This window comes from Podarcis tiliguerta (assembly GCF_965153285.1).
Source record: "Podarcis tiliguerta genome assembly, chromosome: 2".
Classification (NCBI taxonomy): Eukaryota; Metazoa; Chordata; class Lepidosauria; order Squamata; family Lacertidae; genus Podarcis; species Podarcis tiliguerta.
Genome location: NC_139535.1, coordinates 50,244,850 through 50,262,706, shown reverse-complemented (window position 1 = coordinate 50,262,706; position 17,857 = coordinate 50,244,850). Strand labels below are relative to the sequence as shown.

General features: G+C 41.4%; 1 protein-coding gene across 2 annotated transcripts; it reads left to right on the top strand.

Moving 5' to 3' along the window:
* Nucleotides 1–167: 167 nt before the first annotated feature.
* Nucleotides 168–17,333, top strand: WDR82 (WD repeat domain 82; the record flags this gene model as incomplete). 2 transcript variants are annotated; one of them, XM_083429538.1, is made up of 9 exons in its annotated part: nt 168–328; nt 5,976–6,073; nt 10,634–10,700; nt 10,845–10,944; nt 13,322–13,438; nt 13,841–13,996; nt 15,714–15,783; nt 16,008–16,150; nt 16,540–17,333. In XM_083429538.1, 9 exons carry the CDS (start codon nt 168–170, stop codon nt 16,567–16,569), a joined length of 942 nt encoding a protein of 313 aa, XP_083285664.1. In that variant the 3' UTR covers nt 16,570–17,333. The 2 variants fall into 2 exon arrangements, with proteins under 2 accessions (XP_083285664.1, XP_083285663.1); XM_083429537.1 differs by having other exon boundaries at nt 10,845–10,947.
* Between the last annotated feature and the right edge of the window lie 524 nt (nt 17,334–17,857).

Below are 17,857 nucleotides of genomic sequence, written 5' to 3'. Positions count from 1 at the left end.
CTGAGGGCGCCGTCGACCAGCTTCTCCGCCCCACCAGCGTCCCCTCCCCGCGGCTTCCTCCTCTCCCTCCGCCGCGAGGCAGGCGCTTCCCGCTTTCCCCGCGCCCTCTTCGGCGCGCAGGCCCCGCCGGCTCCCTCCCTCCCTCCTCCTCTCCCGCCGGCGGCGGCATGAAGCTGACGGACAACGTGCTGCGGAGCTTCCGCGTGGCCAAAGTGTTCCGCGAGAACTCGGACAAGATCAACTGCTTCGACTTCAGCCCCAACGGCGAGACCGTCATCTCCAGCAGCGACGACGACTCCATCGTGCTCTACGACTGCCAGGAGGGCAAGTGAGTGTACTGGGAGGGGGCGGGCAGGCCCGGGCAGGCGGGGGGGAGGCAGAGAGAGAAGCCGGGAGGAGGCCCTTCAGACCTCTCGCACAGTGGAGCGGGGGTGGGGGGGGGCTTGAAGAGAGAAATTTAGAACATTAAAAACAAACCGGTTCTCGGCATCTGAGGATACTTGTGGAGGAGGGTGGCTTGGGGACCGGTGTGGGTGTGTTGTTGGCAGGACCGGCTGAAGGACAAGAAGGGCCTCGGGGTTGTTGGGATGCCCCGACTTCCAAGGAGGGAGGAACCGAGGGCATAGCCCTCCCCCCCATTTGTATCCCGCCGCCTCATCACACTGTGAAATCTGTGAGAAGGGCCTGTCTTATCTTCTAATATTCTTGGGAAAGTGCAAGTGCTCTATAAGGATTGGTGGTGTTTCCTGCCTTAGAGAAAAGCAAGTTGTACATCTTAAAGGAATCAGCTAAAGCGCCCCCCCCCCTTTGGTTTGTCAGCCTAGATTGCTTAGAGCGTGGTGCTGATAACGCCAAGGTTGATCCTGGTATGTGGCAGCTGCTTATTCCTGCATTGCAGGGGGTTGGACTAAATGATCCCTAGGTCCCTTCCAACACTACAGTTCTATGATTGGGTTCCCCTCCCTGCCTATGTTGACACTTGTGCCCCCTAACCTTTGTATTTACCTTATGCAAATAAGCAGTGTGCTTGGTCCTAGGGTTTTAGGAGAAAATCTCTATGTTGATGGTGACTTCAACAAGATAGCATTATTGTGGGATCTGTAGCACATGGATGTGTTAGGGATGTAGGTATACTGGGGCTGAGTGGAGAAAGGCATGATGTATAAAAACAGTACCTCAGTTGGAATATGGTTGTTTCAGCAGAGGAACATGAAGTGAGTCTAATTGTCCCGTCAGTAGCACCAGATATAATGCTGTAGAATAGATAGACTGCTAAGTAGCTGCCCTTTCATTTTTATCATTGTGAGAAAATGAAGATGAAATTATACTGGCAATCGGGTCAGACACGACTCCATTTGTGTTGCCCTACTAAACGATTTGGTGATTATAAGTATTCTTGCAAATGCAATTTGCTGCTTCTGTTAGTAGGTTTCAATTAAATAAAATGCATTTATAAAGGTTTATGTTCAGTTTTCTTTCCTTCTCACTCAGTATCTTGTTAAAGTCGATACAGAAAGCACCTTTCTTTGACCCACTTCCTTGTTTTTATATGCGAGACCAAAACATTGAGACAATGTGAATGATTACCAAATCCTAGTGAATGTGATATTTTCAGCATCACACCTATAACAGAATTTTCTTCAGCTCGCCTACTAAAAGTCTGGTACACTAATAAAGTAGTTCCTACCCCACTTCCAAATCTGTGCTTCTGTGGGGTAGAGGTGTACCTAGGGGTTGGCGACATTTGCCCTTGCTAGGGGCACAAAATTCACCCATCAGGCAGAATCCTCCTGTCATACTTGGAGTGCCAGGTCCTGCCTTGCCAGCTGATGGGATCTCAAGAAAGGTTGTTGCTGCTACAGGTGCAGGAGGGGACGGAAAGGGTCCTCAGAGCAGCTACCAGGCAGAAAACAGTGCAGCTGCCCCATTCAGCCCCAAGGAGACATGTTCCTCCTGTCCAGGCAACCTCACCTGCTGCTCAGATTTGATGGGGGCGGGGGATACAGCTCAAGAGCACAAGGGACCCTAGGTATGCCTCTGCTAGAGGGTAGATTATAAGGGAGGTTTTTTTCTGCCAGAGGTTGGGGACTCTGCCAGAGGTTGTCTTCTGTTGACAGCCAACCACCAGTGGTATCATGGAGGCAGGGCAAAGTGGTTTTCCCCTTTCCTGCTGTATCTAGCTTGCTTCACTTTGTTGGGGGATGGGTTGGGTGTTAGACACATTCATTTTGCATATTTAATCCATGTGGTCCCAGCACACAACTTGTGTGTGCTCCTCATGTGCACACACCAGATGTTGGGAACTGAAGTTGTGCATAGTCTCCATACAGGGAAAGGGATGACATGGGTATGGAAGACCCTAGGCCACATCACATTTGGGTTGTGTGTGAGTGAGAGTTAGGGTGCCGGGTGCCAGTTGTCATTTTTTATTTTCACCTTTCAGCTGTGTTATCACGTCTTTGGTACTGCTGATACCATTACAAATGTAAAATGTTGATTTATTTTGCATTTTTAGGCATTTTCGACTGTGACCTTCCAGTTTTTCTATGTATATCTTTGATCAGTAATGTGCAGCTGTGTTAGGATTGTTTTCACATTAGCTGCTAGATACCTTGAAGAATCAAGAAGGGAAACAAAATTTCCAATACTTTTAAAGACACATAATAAATTATTAAAATTCAGTGAGATAGGGTTTTTCAAAATAATTGTATTAATAGTATTTCTTACTATACATAGATACATAATCTGTCATCAGTTCTACTCCATGATTTATACTCTTTTGTAGACAGAGTTCCCATATTTGCGGCTCCCCCGTGTGGTGTAGTGGTTGAGAGCGGTAGTCTCATAATCTGGGGAACTGGGTGTAGTGGTTAAGAGCAGTAGTCTCGTAATCTGGTGAACCGGGTTCGCGTCTCCGCTCCTCCACATGCAGCTGCTGGGCGACCTTGGGCCAGTCACACTTCTTTGAAGTCTCTCAGCCCCTCTCACCTCACAGAGTGTTTGCTGTGGGGGAGGAAGGGAAAGGAGAATGTTGGCCGCTTTGAGACTCCTTAAAGGGAGTGAAAGGCGGGATATCAAATCCAAACTCTTCTTCTTCCCCTCTTGAAGAGTCTGCTCTTTTCCATGTATTTTAAGTACTTAACTCCATTAGCTGACCCTATCCGGGCAAAGTTTAGAATATTGGCACGGGGGGGGGGGGGAGTTCCAATTCATTCTACTGCTGAATAGGAATCATGGTTTCTTTCGCAGTCAACCTTGAGGATAGTGAAATCTTTGCCAAGAATGAAGCTATCTTTTCTATTAAAAAAAAAAGTTTCTTCTATTGAAACCCATATTATTTTTGCATCTGTCTGATTTAGGTTTAAAGCAATTTTTCAAATTTCAAAGGAAAAAATCATTTACTTGTTAAATTGGTTGCCCCTAGCAAGAGTGTCCAGAGCTTATGAAATGAAACATCAATGAAAAGCACACTCACATGTAATCAGACTATGTGTTGTTGTGTAGCTGCAAGCTTTATTTTCTCCTTGTTTAAGGCAGTTCTTAGACCAAATAAATGCCTTTTTAATAATTGACTATCATGAAAGCAGTCCTATGATCTTGCATGCTGGCATTGGTGACACATACAGTTTGTTCCCTCCCTTTCCCCAAGGGGAGTGTGTATCAAGCCAAAAAGAGTTCCTTACCTTCTCACTTCTTTGTGGGCTCAATTTTATGGAACTCCTTTCCATCTGAGGTCAGACAGCCCCCTTCCCTGTTGAACTACTGAAGACATTTTAATTGAAGTATTTTTATAGTTCCGACCAATTTTATAGTTCCATCAAAAAATTCCTTTTTGTGTATTATATTTCTTGTACACTGCTTAGAGGTGGTTATAGTTAAGCAGTATATAAATTGTTTAAATAAATAATAAACAAAAAGGGGATTTTGCCACCTGTTGTTGAATCACAGTTTACATGCTCTTTTTATATTTGTTCTTCTACTCTGTTGATTCTCACTCTGACCACAGATAGACGAATTGTAATTAAGTGTCCCACATTCACCTAATGCTTCTGTCAGTTTGAAGAGGACATAACATTCCAGAGCGCAATGAATTTTTGAGTGCTAGATGTTATAGAAGTGGCACAGTATAGTGGTACCTCGGGTTAAGTACTTAATTCGTTCCGGAGGTCCGTTCTTAACCTGAAACTGTTCTTAACCTGAAGCACCACTTTAGCTAATGGGGCCTCCTGTTGCCACCATGCCGCTGGAGCACGATTTCTGTTCTCATCCTGAAGCAAAGTTCTTAACCCGAGGTACTATTTCTGGGTTAGCAGAGTCTGTAACCTGAATCGTATGTAACACCCTTTCACTTAGCAAGAACATAATTTTCATTCCCCTACCTGTGTTACAGTATCAACAAGTTTGAAAATAAAATGTATTTGTGTTTATTGCTTAAATACTATAATCTACCACTATAGGCCATGGTTTAGTGTTACAGGAGCAAACCACAAACCTGGGCTTATGCATTCCCAACATTCCTTTTGCTGTGAGAAGGATGAGCTTGAAAGCTTCTGCTTTAAATTTTAAACTTACTACAATTATGTCCAAAGTTGGGACTCTGATTAAACTCTCTAGCCATGGTTTATGATTCTTACATGAATCAGTTGAATCAAACCAGAGATCCTGGAGTGCGGACAAGGAGGAATCGTAATTAAAATTAAAAATACAGTCATACTTTGGTTGTCGAATGCCTTGCAACTTGAATGTTTTGGCTCCCAAACTGCACAAACCCCGAAGTGAGTTCTTTGGAACCCAAACGTCTTCTGTGGCTTCCAATTGAGTACAGGAAGTTCCTGCAGCCAATCCAAAGCTGCGTCTTGGTTTTCTAACATTTTCGGACGTCAAATGGACTTCTGGAACGGATTCCGTTCGAAAAGCTAGGTATGACTGTAGATGCTTCTGACCACCCCTTCCTGGTGTATCCCGTGGCTCATTCCTATAATACTAAACTATAGTTTACTGGTACATTCAAAGTGACTTAGCCTATGAGATGCAGTATCTAGACTGGGTTTTGATGCGGAAGGCCCAAGTTCAAAATTGACTCATCCATAAAGTTCATAAGCTCCTGGCCAATATATAGTTTTTATGATGAGACAGATAACAAATCTCTTCTCGCAGCAAGCTACAATGATTGCTTTTAAATTTCCTGGGTAAAGATTCAGAAATACTGGCATGACTCAGTAGCCAAACGTGTTTATGACTTCCTCTGAACCTTCCCCTCCCCCACGTTTTCTCCATGTGTTATAGGAGAGGTCTTCTATATCGTGCTGAGCTCTGGGCCAGGCAAAATAAGTGCTGACTTGTTGTGCTACTTCTGCCTGGCTATGTGTAAAGTAAAGAGCAAAGTCCTTTTGCGTATGTTATAAGATTTGACAGATGTGAGGGAATTTCTTACTGTAGTGGAAGATTAGATCTAGGGCTCGGATTTGGGTTGTGTCTGCCCATCATGCTAACCCATGGTTTAACATGATACCAAGGAGCTGAAATAAGGCTTATGCACTGCCACCGCCTCTCCCCTACCTCTGTGTAGCCAGAAGGAAGCTTTTGACTGCATCTGGTTTCACTTTTCTCTGAATCTTTGCTTGTTGTGTCATCTGGGCCAGGATTTATTATAAACTCTGAGTGGTTTAACAAACCAGCTTCAGACACCATGGTTTGAAGTGAGCTTGTTTTGAATCTGACCAGATATTCATTGGAACTGTTTCTAGCCCCACAATCTCTTTATTTAATGGCATACACTAGCATGTAAAAAAAATCATTTGTTAGTCACAGTTCATTTTGTGGTAATCAAAGGTGACAGAAACAGCAGTCTTAAAATGGCAGTTGTCTTCTTTGAGTGAAGGTGTTCAATTGCTTTTTTAAAGGTTTTGATATGGCTAAGCGGAGTTCTTGTATGTTGGAACAAGTATAATCGTTCTTGTATTTCTTCCTGGCAGGCCTAAGAGAACACTATACAGTAAAAAGTATGGAGTGGATCTCATCAGATACACGCATGCTGCCAACACTGTGGTGTACAGTTCCAATAAAATAGATGGTAAGTGATCTATTCATTGTCTCTGATATCTACCTGCTTTTTGGCAGGGATAGATAATAAATACTTGAGCAAAAGATTGGGCTTGACTACATTGAGTGGTTTATTCATTCAAGCTTTTAGAAGGTAAATGAGTATTTTCCTGCTCTTAATGTTTAATCTCTAAATTATTATTTTAAAAAGATACCTTAGTCAATTCTTGACTGAACTTTTAATGAGGGTGAAATGAAAGCCTGAACCATTGATTTGATGCAAGCTAAACATGTATGCAGGTGTCTCTTAACTTTGCTACTGGCTTATGCAATTTTAACCATGTCTACTTAGAAGTAAGTCCTATTGAGTTCAGTGTGACTTACGTCCAGGTATGTGAGGTTACAATTGCAGCCTTAGAACTTGCCCTCATCTCTTGTTTTCCCCAACCGTAAATGTGTTATGTTTACTTAGGAATATATATTGGGGTCTGTAAATTCATAAATTCATTCCTAAAAAACATTACAGTTCATTTGACATGACTCTATGTGGTTAACAATGTTGATTATCTTTATCAGACTGCGTTCTGTTGGTCACATCAGATGTACATTTTTTAGTATTTGAGCTTGTCTTGAGCAGAAATGTGAACCTGAAAGAGATTTATGAATATGGGCTTTGATTTTTTCCCCTACTCATTCTATCCTTCTCACACTTTTCCTGCTTCTTTTTCAGTCGCATCCATTTCCCCAAACTACTCTCCTCACTTCTGTTGTTGTGCTTGCTCTGCAGATTTTGCAGTTCCCACCTTCAGTTTATTTATTGAATTTATATCCCAATCCTACCAGTGCAACCCTTTCCTCAACTATTGACGTGTTTGCTCCTCTCTCACAACAGCTCTCTCATCTCGAAACCTGGCTTGTTCCATCCATTCAATATCTCTGTTCATACTCTAATACAGATGAGCAGTTTCTGCTTCTCATCTACCATTTATCTAGTGGGTAATCATTAATTTCTGACTTTTAACTTGATAATGTTGTCTCCTTAAGTTGACGTTTAAGCATTTGAACAAACCATGCTTGATTAAAACACTGAACAAGTTTTCTAGCTTGCTTTTCATCCTCTGGAAGTGGTGAGAAATTTATTTCCCCACCCCCCTGTTGGCCAGCTTCATTCCCTCGGCCACATACCCCTGTGGGCCACCCTCCAATTATTGGCAGTTACATTTGTGAGTATGATTTGATTTAACACTCCACCTGCAAATGGACAAAGCTGGGCTCAGTGGGGAACCCCTTAGTGCAGGCTTCCTCAACCTCGTCCGTCCAGATGTTTTGCAACTACAATTCCCAGCATCCCTGATCACTGGTCCTGCTAGCTAGGGATCATGGGAGTTGTAGGCCAAAAACATCTGGAGGGCCGAGGTTGAAGCCTGCCTTAGTGCAACCAATTCTAGTAAAGCTTGATGGTGGTGCTGATTTCAGCTCCCAGTTGTTATTTTGTAGCTGCATCCTTACCTGCCCACACCTGTCTTTATATATATGCCATCAGGTGTGGGGTGGGCGGGCATGTTTGAGAAAAGCAGCCTTGCTTGCCATATTGGGTCCTGTGCCCGCAGGGTGGAGGTTTTTCGCCCTTTGTAGGGCAAGCTTCTAAAATTATCCTTTTTAAGCTGTAAGTACAAGGAATTTATTTTATACTCATATCTATTTTGGCTCAATGTAGTAACATCTTGAGTAAAATAATAAAACTTTTGTCAAATTCAGCAGTTACAACCTGAGAGTAAGATGTTAAGATATTTGGTGTCCTTTAAAGAATAGTCAAGTTTATTATCAAGGCATTAATATTCTAAAAATTATCTGAGAAGAATTGTAGGCATTCATAGAGGGTAATAAAAGTATTATGAATAATATCTTGAGGTTTTTTTAATCTAAAGCTTAAAATTCAGAATATTTTCAGAACTGGCCAGTCTTTCTGGCCTCTGCATAGAGGTGATACCACAGCAGTAATTAACCACATCCTTCTCTTGCTGGGTGTACAAAATTATGATATGGCTCCTTAACTTTTCTTTTTAAAAAACAAAATGTGTGTACATTCCTTGATTATGAAACAGTCCTCAGCCATGGTTGGCAGTGTTAAAGTATGCGGTGATATGGGTTTTCCAGAACCAGCACAGTGCACTGGTTAGAGTGTTGGATTAGGGCCTGAGAAACCAAAGTGCAAACCCCACTCTGTCTTAAAGCTCAGTGGGTGCCCTTAGACTAGTTACTGCCTCTCACTTTAGCTTACCTCACAAGTCGTTGGGATGATAAAATGGGAGTTCAGGGGAGAACTATATGTACCTTAAGATCCTTGGAAGAAAGATGGGATATAAACAAATAAATTAAAAATAAATAATTTCCAAACTCTAAATCAATTGAGTCTGATTTTACATAATTGATTGTTTTAGTAAAAATAAGAAGGGGGGATTAGGTGAATCATGTTTGGGCTAGTTGAGGCTCATCTGCATAGCACTACCAGGGTTGCATGCGAACTTAGCCATTGAAGCTGTAATGCTGTATTCAAGCCAAAGTTTACTTGAAAATACTTTTCGAGATATAACAGCTTGGCAACATACACTTCCTTACATAGGGCCGTGTCCAATGCTAGTCCTTTTCAGAGTAGACCTGTTGAACTTAATGGACGTTACTAACAGGGGAGGGATTCATTGTCGTATGAAGGATGTTGTTCTGTCAGCACTAGTGTTTTCTGCTTGTCTTTTGGAATGATATCCCCTCTTCTCCCATGACATGCTGTTCTTAGTGTTCTCCCGCCCCTCCAGAGCAGCTTTGGGTGGGGTCCCATTGCTTTAGTGGGAGTCATTGTTCTGACTTCTGCTAGTAGTATAGAAAGTTGACACTGACCCTAGGTTTAATAATTTCAATTGGTCTACTTTGAGTATTACTAGGCTTGGCTACAACTCAGGGTTTGAAATTTAAAGGAAAAAAACCACACAAAAATACCAGTATGTTTATATTTATTACATATTCATGCACACTTCTGAGGGATAGGGATCTACAAAATGTTAATCACAACTTTGAAACTGCAGAGTTTGACTGTTTTATGTGTAACTAATGAATTTTATGAAATAATGGATTTTTACAAATGGGGGGAAAACATTAGAAAATTTTTCTACCTTGCATTACTGATATGTGCTTCAAAAGGTATCTATCTTGAATGTCTGAAGCATTTCAAGAACTCATACAGTGTGGACATGTTCTTGGAAGAGGCAGGCACGTCAAAGTCCTTTCCCGCAGGAGGCTTGCCACAATTTGTGTATTTGAATTAATATTTAGGTGTTTCTGAATTTCTGCTTGAACCAGCTCTGCTGATGTACTCCTCTATGAAGAATGTCTCAGTTTTCAAGCCTAATTCTACCTGCCTGATTCCAGGCTGAGGTAGTAGTTTGTACAGTTTGAGGGTCTATGATACCACCCGGTACAGGAGATAACTGTACAGGCCACTGCCTTGCCTGGGACAGAGCTTTATCTGCTAAAACAAGGCGCTTCCTCCCTGCATTCGTTTGGTGCCAGGTAACTGTTGCTACTTAAAGACCATCAGTCTCTCTCAAATGTGTGTGTGTTTAAACAATAGATTCAGGAATTTAAAAAACCTGTGCATTGCAGTGTGCATGGTAGAGAGTTGACTCTTCAGACTAGCATGTCTGTCCTGAGCATTCATTTTTGACTTGCAAAATTGTTCTTCAAAATGTGTCTACGTCCCTCTGCATGTTATTATCAGTTTCACTGGAAAATACTTAAGCACATTATTTTTCATGCGATTAAAGGGCTGCAAAATGTGTGGGTTCTGCATCCTTACTTTCCACTTGGGAGTTGAAATTCTCATCTTATTTGCTCTCCCACTATAGTTTATCTTTTGAAGAAGCTGACTTATTTACATCAACATTTATAAATATAACTTTGAGTAAAGACTGAGAAATAATTTTACAAGATTAGTTTTATCTGCTGTATAACTTACTTAACTGTAACTGGAGTACAAACCAAAAAAGTATGTTGAAAATACTGATTGAGAAATACTGCAAATATAATGCAAGTGATCAATCTCAATGTTCTATTCATGTTTATATACATGGTTAAGTATTGCTATTTAGTTGTCTTTTACTTGTTTACTTCTGTTCGTTTCTTTTTATCCAGAAGTAGTTTTCAGAGTTCAGTATCCCAGAATTCTCATTTTAACTGCAGTTGTTGAGCTGAGGTGGTTGGCACTTGGATAAGGTTTACATGACTGCTAAATTCTTAACACAGCTAAAAGTTAAACAAACTGCAGGTAGAGAAATGGTTATATTTTTTAGACAGAAAGTACAGTATATTATTCCTACTGGCTCAAACCTAAAACATTTTCATGCTGGGACATGCAAGTACTGTACTATTTTGCTCAGGCTCTGCCAGAAGACTGTACTTCATGGCTTCAATTTTAACCCACACAATAACTGTGTTTCAAGAAAAATAACTGTCTCTATTGAAATAAACAAACTGTTATTACTGGCCAGGTGATGCAGGGTTGCTGTATAATATTGTTTGCCTTGTTGATTTCTTGTAGATACAATCAGATACCTCTCTCTGCACGACAATAAATACATCAGATACTTCCCAGGACATAGCAAAAGGTAAGATGAGTAGTGCACTCATAATTTTGCTAGTAAAGAAGCAGGAATAACGGTGCATTGTGTTGAATTTTTATCTTGTTTAAATTGGCAAGAATGAAAGATGAAAAAATAGTTTTGTGTCATTTATTTTTATCTCACCTTCAGAGTTGTTGCTCTGTCCATGTCTCCAGTGGATGATACCTTTATTTCTGGGTCGCTTGATAAGACCATCAGACTTTGGGATCTTCGCTCTCCAAATTGCCAGGTATTGAGTATTGGTTAATGGGTGGTCGGTATAAGGTGCACTGGAGGGCTGCTTCAGAATGTAGAATAGACTGTAGAGCATAGTATTCAATTCCACTAAAAGATGGTGTGTTACCAAAGGAATTACAAGCCTATAAATCTGTTCTGTGCATCAGTTTGAACCTTTTCTCTAATACTAATTGCCAGAATTTGTGGTGGTTCAGCATTGGAATCACAACTGGGGAGGGAAATGTTCACCTCCCCATGTGCTGTGGTCCCAAAGAACATTCTCCCTCCATGCACACACTTCTTAGTGATATTTTTAAACCTTATGCATGGTTGTTACCCACACAATTATAGCAAATATTCAGCCTTTGGGTATGTATCCAGTTTCTTCCTCAAAAGCTTCAACTCTGGGATGAAGAGAATTATTCTATTGATGAAGAGCAAGGTAGTTGTAGGAAGCACTGGAATCTGATTGGATATCTCTGTTACATTATTTGATTTCTAAATATATCAAGGACACAAATAAACATTAATTTGTAACTTTGATTGATATCTTAGCCTTTGATTTAGTAAATAAGGACCAGCTGTGGCACACAAGTTCGCCAGTACTAATATTGACAAAAGGTTACTGTGACTTGTACAGACTCTGCATTAGAACACTCCCCTGCAATTAAGAGTGTGCATTAATGATGTTTTAATATAAGCAGTTTCGATAAAAACGGGTAAAGGAGAGCTATAGTTTGGTCCCACTTTTCATTTTTTGCATAAACAACATTGTTGCAGAAATGTCTTGCTTTGGTGGAATGAATGATTTCAGCTCTGCTTTATGCCAATAACCTAGCATTGTTATCATGAAATAAGATACAGTGCTACCTCAGGTTAAGTACTTAATTCGTTCCGGAGGTCCATACTTAACCTGAAACTGTTCTTAATCTGAAGTACCACTTTAGCTAATGGGGCCTCCTGCCACCGCCGCCGCGCCAAGAATTTCTGTTCTTATCCTGAAGCGTATGTAACCCGAGGTACCACTGTAGGCTTAACTAACATTGTCTAAATTTGAATCACTGTAGGAAGTAATCAAGCACTCTTAGGTTATGTTTGCTTAAATATCCCAAAAATGTAAATGGCTGCTTGATGGCCAAATGTGTAAACACAAACAGGCTTTTAGATACCTGCGACCTTTTTCTTGGTGAAGCGTTAACTGGGAAATTTCAGATAGCTGCTGTCAAAACATCTGTTCAGATTCAAAAGCAGATAGTTCCTATTTTGAGTATTTTCTCTGCCAAGGCTTTAGCTCTGAGGCTGAGCTTTGGGGAGGAGTAAAATCAGAACTATAATTAAATAAATTTTAAACAAAGATCTTAGGACTCCCTATATGAACACCATCAATTCCTCTTAGATCCAACTTTAGTTTATCTTTGAATATGTCTTAACTAAATTGTATTCATTGGAACACCTACCGGTCAGTGTCACATGGCGAGGGTGGCTGCTCACAAGTAAGCAGGCAGGACTCCAACCTGTCTTTTACAGGTTTTATTTTGGTGCAAACTATTTACATTGCAGAAACCCAAAGTTCATGTCTGCCTCAATCGCTAGCAGAATCTGGGAGTGCCTGTTTCCTGGACCTCCTCCAGCATAAAAGCCTTGTTACGCCCAGCCTTTTCCGTCCCTCTTTGCGCTTTAGACTTCTGCGCAGGGTGGGCGACAGAGGGGGCATGCTTCCCTCCTGGCCGGCTTTGCCAGAAGTGGTGCTGAGGCTCCCACCAGCATCCTCTGGTCCTTTCACCTCTTCTCCACTGGAGGTGGGGTTTTCCTCATCACTGGAAGAAGAAGTGCTTTGCAAGATTTTCGGAGGCTCCCTGTAACACAACTGCCCCTCTGTTTCCCGCCCCTGTTCTGATGGCAGTTCCCTGACAGTCAGGTGCAGAGTTGTCAAAAAACCAAGTAAACTGTTATTTAGCAATTGTTTATGATGTCCAGAAAAATGGTGTAATTTATAATATGTTTCTCATAAGATTATGCCAAGGCACGTTACCTATAAATACTAACTTTCCTTGGTTCTTCACGGAGCTTAGACTCAAGTAATGCCACCCATATATATTGAATGGAGTTTTACAGGTATCTGTGGCACAAATGAAAATGTGGGTTTGGCTGTAATCATATAGAAGACATAATTCACAACTAAGTAACTCAGTATTCTGGTTTAGAAATATACTGGGCATGATTTCTATTATTATTATTATTATTATTATTGTTATTAAATAATGTATAATGTATGTTGTTGACAGTGAGAGTGTGTGCATGCGTTCTTGCTTGTATTGTGATTTAACAGTAATAGAAGTAACACTTTTTGTTTTATATGGAGTAATTTCTTTTAATTTCCCAAATTATAGGGCTTGATGCATCCTCAAGGGAAGCCTGTGTGTTCATTTGATCCAGAGGGGCTGATTTTTGCAGCTGGGGTCAATTCCGAAATGGTGAAGCTTTATGATCTTCGCTCGTTTGATAAGGTATGTAATGTTCAGGTGCATTTGAGATTGTAAACATTCCCAAGAGATCTCTATAAACATGTCTGCAACAAGGGCAGAATTCCTATGATTCAGATATCATGCATTTAACTCTAAAAAACAAAAGTCACACTCTAGATCTCTTAAAGTAAAACGTAATTTTTGTTAAGTGGTCCTGAGTTTTCATTCATGTTGGAAGAATGCCCTGTCTGATCAGGGTCTATCTAGACCAGCATTCTTTGCCAGCGTCCCAGTGACCAAGAGATGCTCACTGGCTCCCTTCAGTCTTCTCACAACAAAAATAATTTTGTATGACTGTGTTTGTGCAGGTTCATGTTAACTTTCATAAATATAATGATTGAGATGGTTCTGCTATATGCTCTCATTTGGTTTTCTTTCTTGAAGGGTCCATTTGCTACCTTTAAGATGCAGTATGACCGAACCTGTGAGTGGACTGGTTTGAAGTTCAGCAGTGATGGTAAACTTGTTCTTATATCAACCAATGGAGGGTTCATCCGACTCATAGATGCCTTTAAAGGAGCTGTTCTTCATACATTTGCGGTGAGGCTGCTTTCCTTACTTTCTGGGGTGCTCTCTGTCTTAAACTTCCTTAGTTATAGGTGAGATGTACCGTATTTTTCGCTCCATAAGACACACGTTTTTCCTCCTAAAAAGTAAGGAGAAATGTGTGTGCGTCTTATGGAGCGAATGTAGGCTGCTCAGCTATCTCTGAAGCCAGCACAGGAAGAGAGAGAGCTGCGCAGCACCTCTTGTTGTGCTGCCTTTCCAGCGAAGCGGGAGGAGGGACAGAAGGGAGCCCTTACGGAGCCCCTTCTGTCCCTCATCCTGCTTCACTGGGAAGCCAGCAGACCAAGAGGCGCTGCACAGCTCTCCCTCTTGCTGTGCTGGCTTCAGCGATAGCTTAAGAAGCTTTGCACAGCAAGAGGGAGAGCTGCGTAAGGGCACCCTTCCGTCCCTAATCCTGCTTCGCTGGGAAGGCAGCACAAGAAGAGGCACTGCGCAGCTCTTCCTCTTGCTCTGCTGGCTTCAGAGATAGCTGCGCAGCTTGCTCTGGTTTTCAGGGAGGTGGGAGAAGGGACAGAGGGAAGTCCATCAGTCCCTTTTTCCACCTCCCGAAAAAGCCAGCAAGAGCCACTCTATCTTTAAAGAGCCGCGCCGAGCGAGTGTGTCTGCGGCTCTTGCTGGCTTTTCTTGTTTTTCTTGTCTAAAAACTAGGTGCGTCTTATGGTCGGGTGTGTCTTATAGAGCAAAATAATACGGTATTGCACAGATCCACTAGTATTGTTTTAAAGATTTCTCAGCTGTTCATCTTTCAACAATCATTCTGTCTAAATGTTTATGCTACAGACATTTTTAGGAGGCACTATCAGGCGCTTCTTCCATAAACCTATTACTGTTTGGTGGAAATCAGGGTTCAATATTGCAGCCCAGCACACAAGGCTTAAACCAATAAGAGTGACAAGTGAGTCAATAGTGCAACTGAAACAGTAATTTATTAAGCAGACTACCCAATGCAAGTGTAATAGATAAAGAAAGCAGATAAAGCATGAATTCTTTACATAACAGTACTTGGTATTGCATTGCAACATCCTCCTACAGTCCTCTTGTTCATCTACTTAAGACGTGATTATTCTAAGTTCCATAGTAGTTCATAATTAACAGTGGCCATCAATATCAATGGATCTCATGGTCCTTTCTCTGTCCTTTGAGAGACAAAGTAAGCCTACCCTACTCCTGTCCTTTATAGGTTTTTATATTGATCATAGGTGGGAACAATTTTTTCCACCCACTTTGTTTACCCATTTTTCTCCTGTAATGTCATCTTAGCTCCTGTAATGTCATCTCATTTAGTGGCTTCATCATTCACCAAGCCACCAGACAAGACCTTCCTCATTCTCTTATCAGCCCAAGGTGTTGCACATGCTGCTTCTGTATGACACAGGTTATGCTGAGCCAAACTCTTTTACTGCAGTAGTTCATCAAGGGCCCAGTAGTTCTCTAGGTCTGGCAGGATTAGATTGTCAGCACACCAGTTTCTTTTATTAATATCCCTTTAATTTCAAGTATACGTCAAATATTTACAGTTTCTGCCTAATTGTCATTTACTTCCCAAAATCTTCGATCACTCTTTCTAACCCAGGTAACTAAAGGATTTCATGTGTATCATCTTCTGGACTCTAGTGGATTCTTGCTTCTTAGCATGAGGCATTGGCTTGCTTTTCTTACCTCCAAACTCACTTTTCCTTTTTCTTTGCAGGGATTTAACAACACAAAAGCTGTTACACTGGAAGCTTCATTCACCCCAGACTCTCAGTTTATAATGATTGGTAAGAGAGCCACACTCCGTTATGTAACTGGGGAACACCAAGTTTGAAAAGTAATTTCAGTGTCACTTCCAATGCAGCCTATGGCCTGAAAAGATTTCTGCCCTTCTGGGGTGTATCTGGCTGTTTTGTATATATTGTGCCATCAGTTGAAAATCAGTTGGGTTGCTTAATTAATTGGTCTCCTGTTGGTGCTTCATACTAATATTGCATAATCCAATTTACAGGATCAGAGGATGGGAAGATCCACGTCTGGAATGGAGAGACTGGAATGAAAGTAGCAGTGCTAGATGGGAAGCACACAGGCCCTATTACCTGTTTACAGTTCAACCCAAGATTTATGACCTTTGCCAGTGCATGCTCCAATATGGTAAGGAGACAATATGTTTCTACAGAACCCCAGCCAAATTGAATATGTGCATGCTTCAGACAAATGGGCACTCCTTATGGGTGTTTGAAAGTGAGTACAGCTTTTTGTAGGGATGAGGACCTTGTCAAAGCAGAGTTGATTGCAGAGAAATCTACTTGCATTCAAGCCCCCTGCAGGGGAAGGTCAGGGACCCTGTGTGTTCATACGATGCTGTGAGGCTTGTGTGTGCATTCCTGTCCCCTTAACATACTTACAGAACAGTGCACTTCAAAATGCACATGGACTATGTAAGCAGGAAGTATAAACTCTCAATTTATATTGAACAGTTCTTTGTAATTAGAAAATTGGCAGACATACTAGAATCACACTGATTTTGTTTCTTCTTTCAGGCCTTTTGGTTGCCCACTATAGATGACTAATTCCGGATTCATCTTTTCCATTGGACAGTTTTCAAGTTGTACTGACAGCAACGTATTTGTGAAGACTGTAATAGAAGTACTGGGATTACATCGCAGACTTGAATGCTCGCATGCAGCACCATCCTATTTATATTTTGGTATGCCAGGCTCTTTGCTGCATCCCTTCAAAAGGATTTTTTCATTTGGCTGCACACCTACCAGTTCAGGAACTTGAGATCCTAGCAAGTATCGTCCCGAATTGTAGCAGAGCTTTGGTTTAATACTGGCACAGCAAATACATGTTGATACATCAGTCCCTTTTGTTTTTAAATGAGGGTTATCAATTGTAAGCTCCTAGGATTCTGGGCTTGTTTAAAAACAAACTTTCCAGAATGTTTTCTCTGTTCTGAAATATCAACAGTAAATACACTCTGCACTCCTTAAGTGCTTCTCTGTGCCACATACATCTTTGTGCCATATATACAGCAACTACCCCATTCTTGGAGAAAGCTTCTTATGCTACTAATACTCCCATGAGACTTTATAGACATTTTGGATTCCTTGACATGGCGCTGTCGAGGACATGCAGGGACTCGGCGTGGATGATCCTAAGCAATAAAGAAGTTTTCAGCTGTAAAATGCATTTAAAAACAGACTGGATGGAAATGCATTCTCTGTACCCCTTCTTTCAGTGTAATTGCAACTGATTATGTAAATATGGGGAGGGGGTGGATGGAGCATATTTTTTTACTTTTAGATATTAAAAAGTAACATTTGGACCAATACAGTATTGTGGAGTTAGTCTTGGTTCTTCACCTGCCTTTCACACATCGGTCTTCCTGTTCTCCATACTTCCATTCCATTCCTCCAAGGCTAGGCACAGCTTGTACTGCCCCCTTCCCTAAATATTTCCACCCATTGTGAATGGGGTCATTCTGTTAGTGCAAATTTAGTTAACTCTGTCAAACTAACTTGATGGGACTGCAGAATTTCCAGTTTGTTTGCTTTCTTGGCCTGTGAGTCCTTTTGCTGAAGAACAAAGGGGCATGTAAGTAAGCATGTCATGTGGCAACAGGAAATGAAATCAAGGCCAGCTGTTCTATTATAGTGATGCGCATCTGGGCCTACTGCTTTGTAGTCTTCACTACCAAGTACTTAAAACTAGTGCCTGCACATTTCAATAATTATCATCCAAGTAAGCACAATTTCAGTTCTTCATGCTCTAGTGGTTTTGAATTCCCATGAAACCCTCACTCTTAAAGCCACTAGCATTTTGATACGGAACAATGTTTCCTTTGGCTATGTCCTG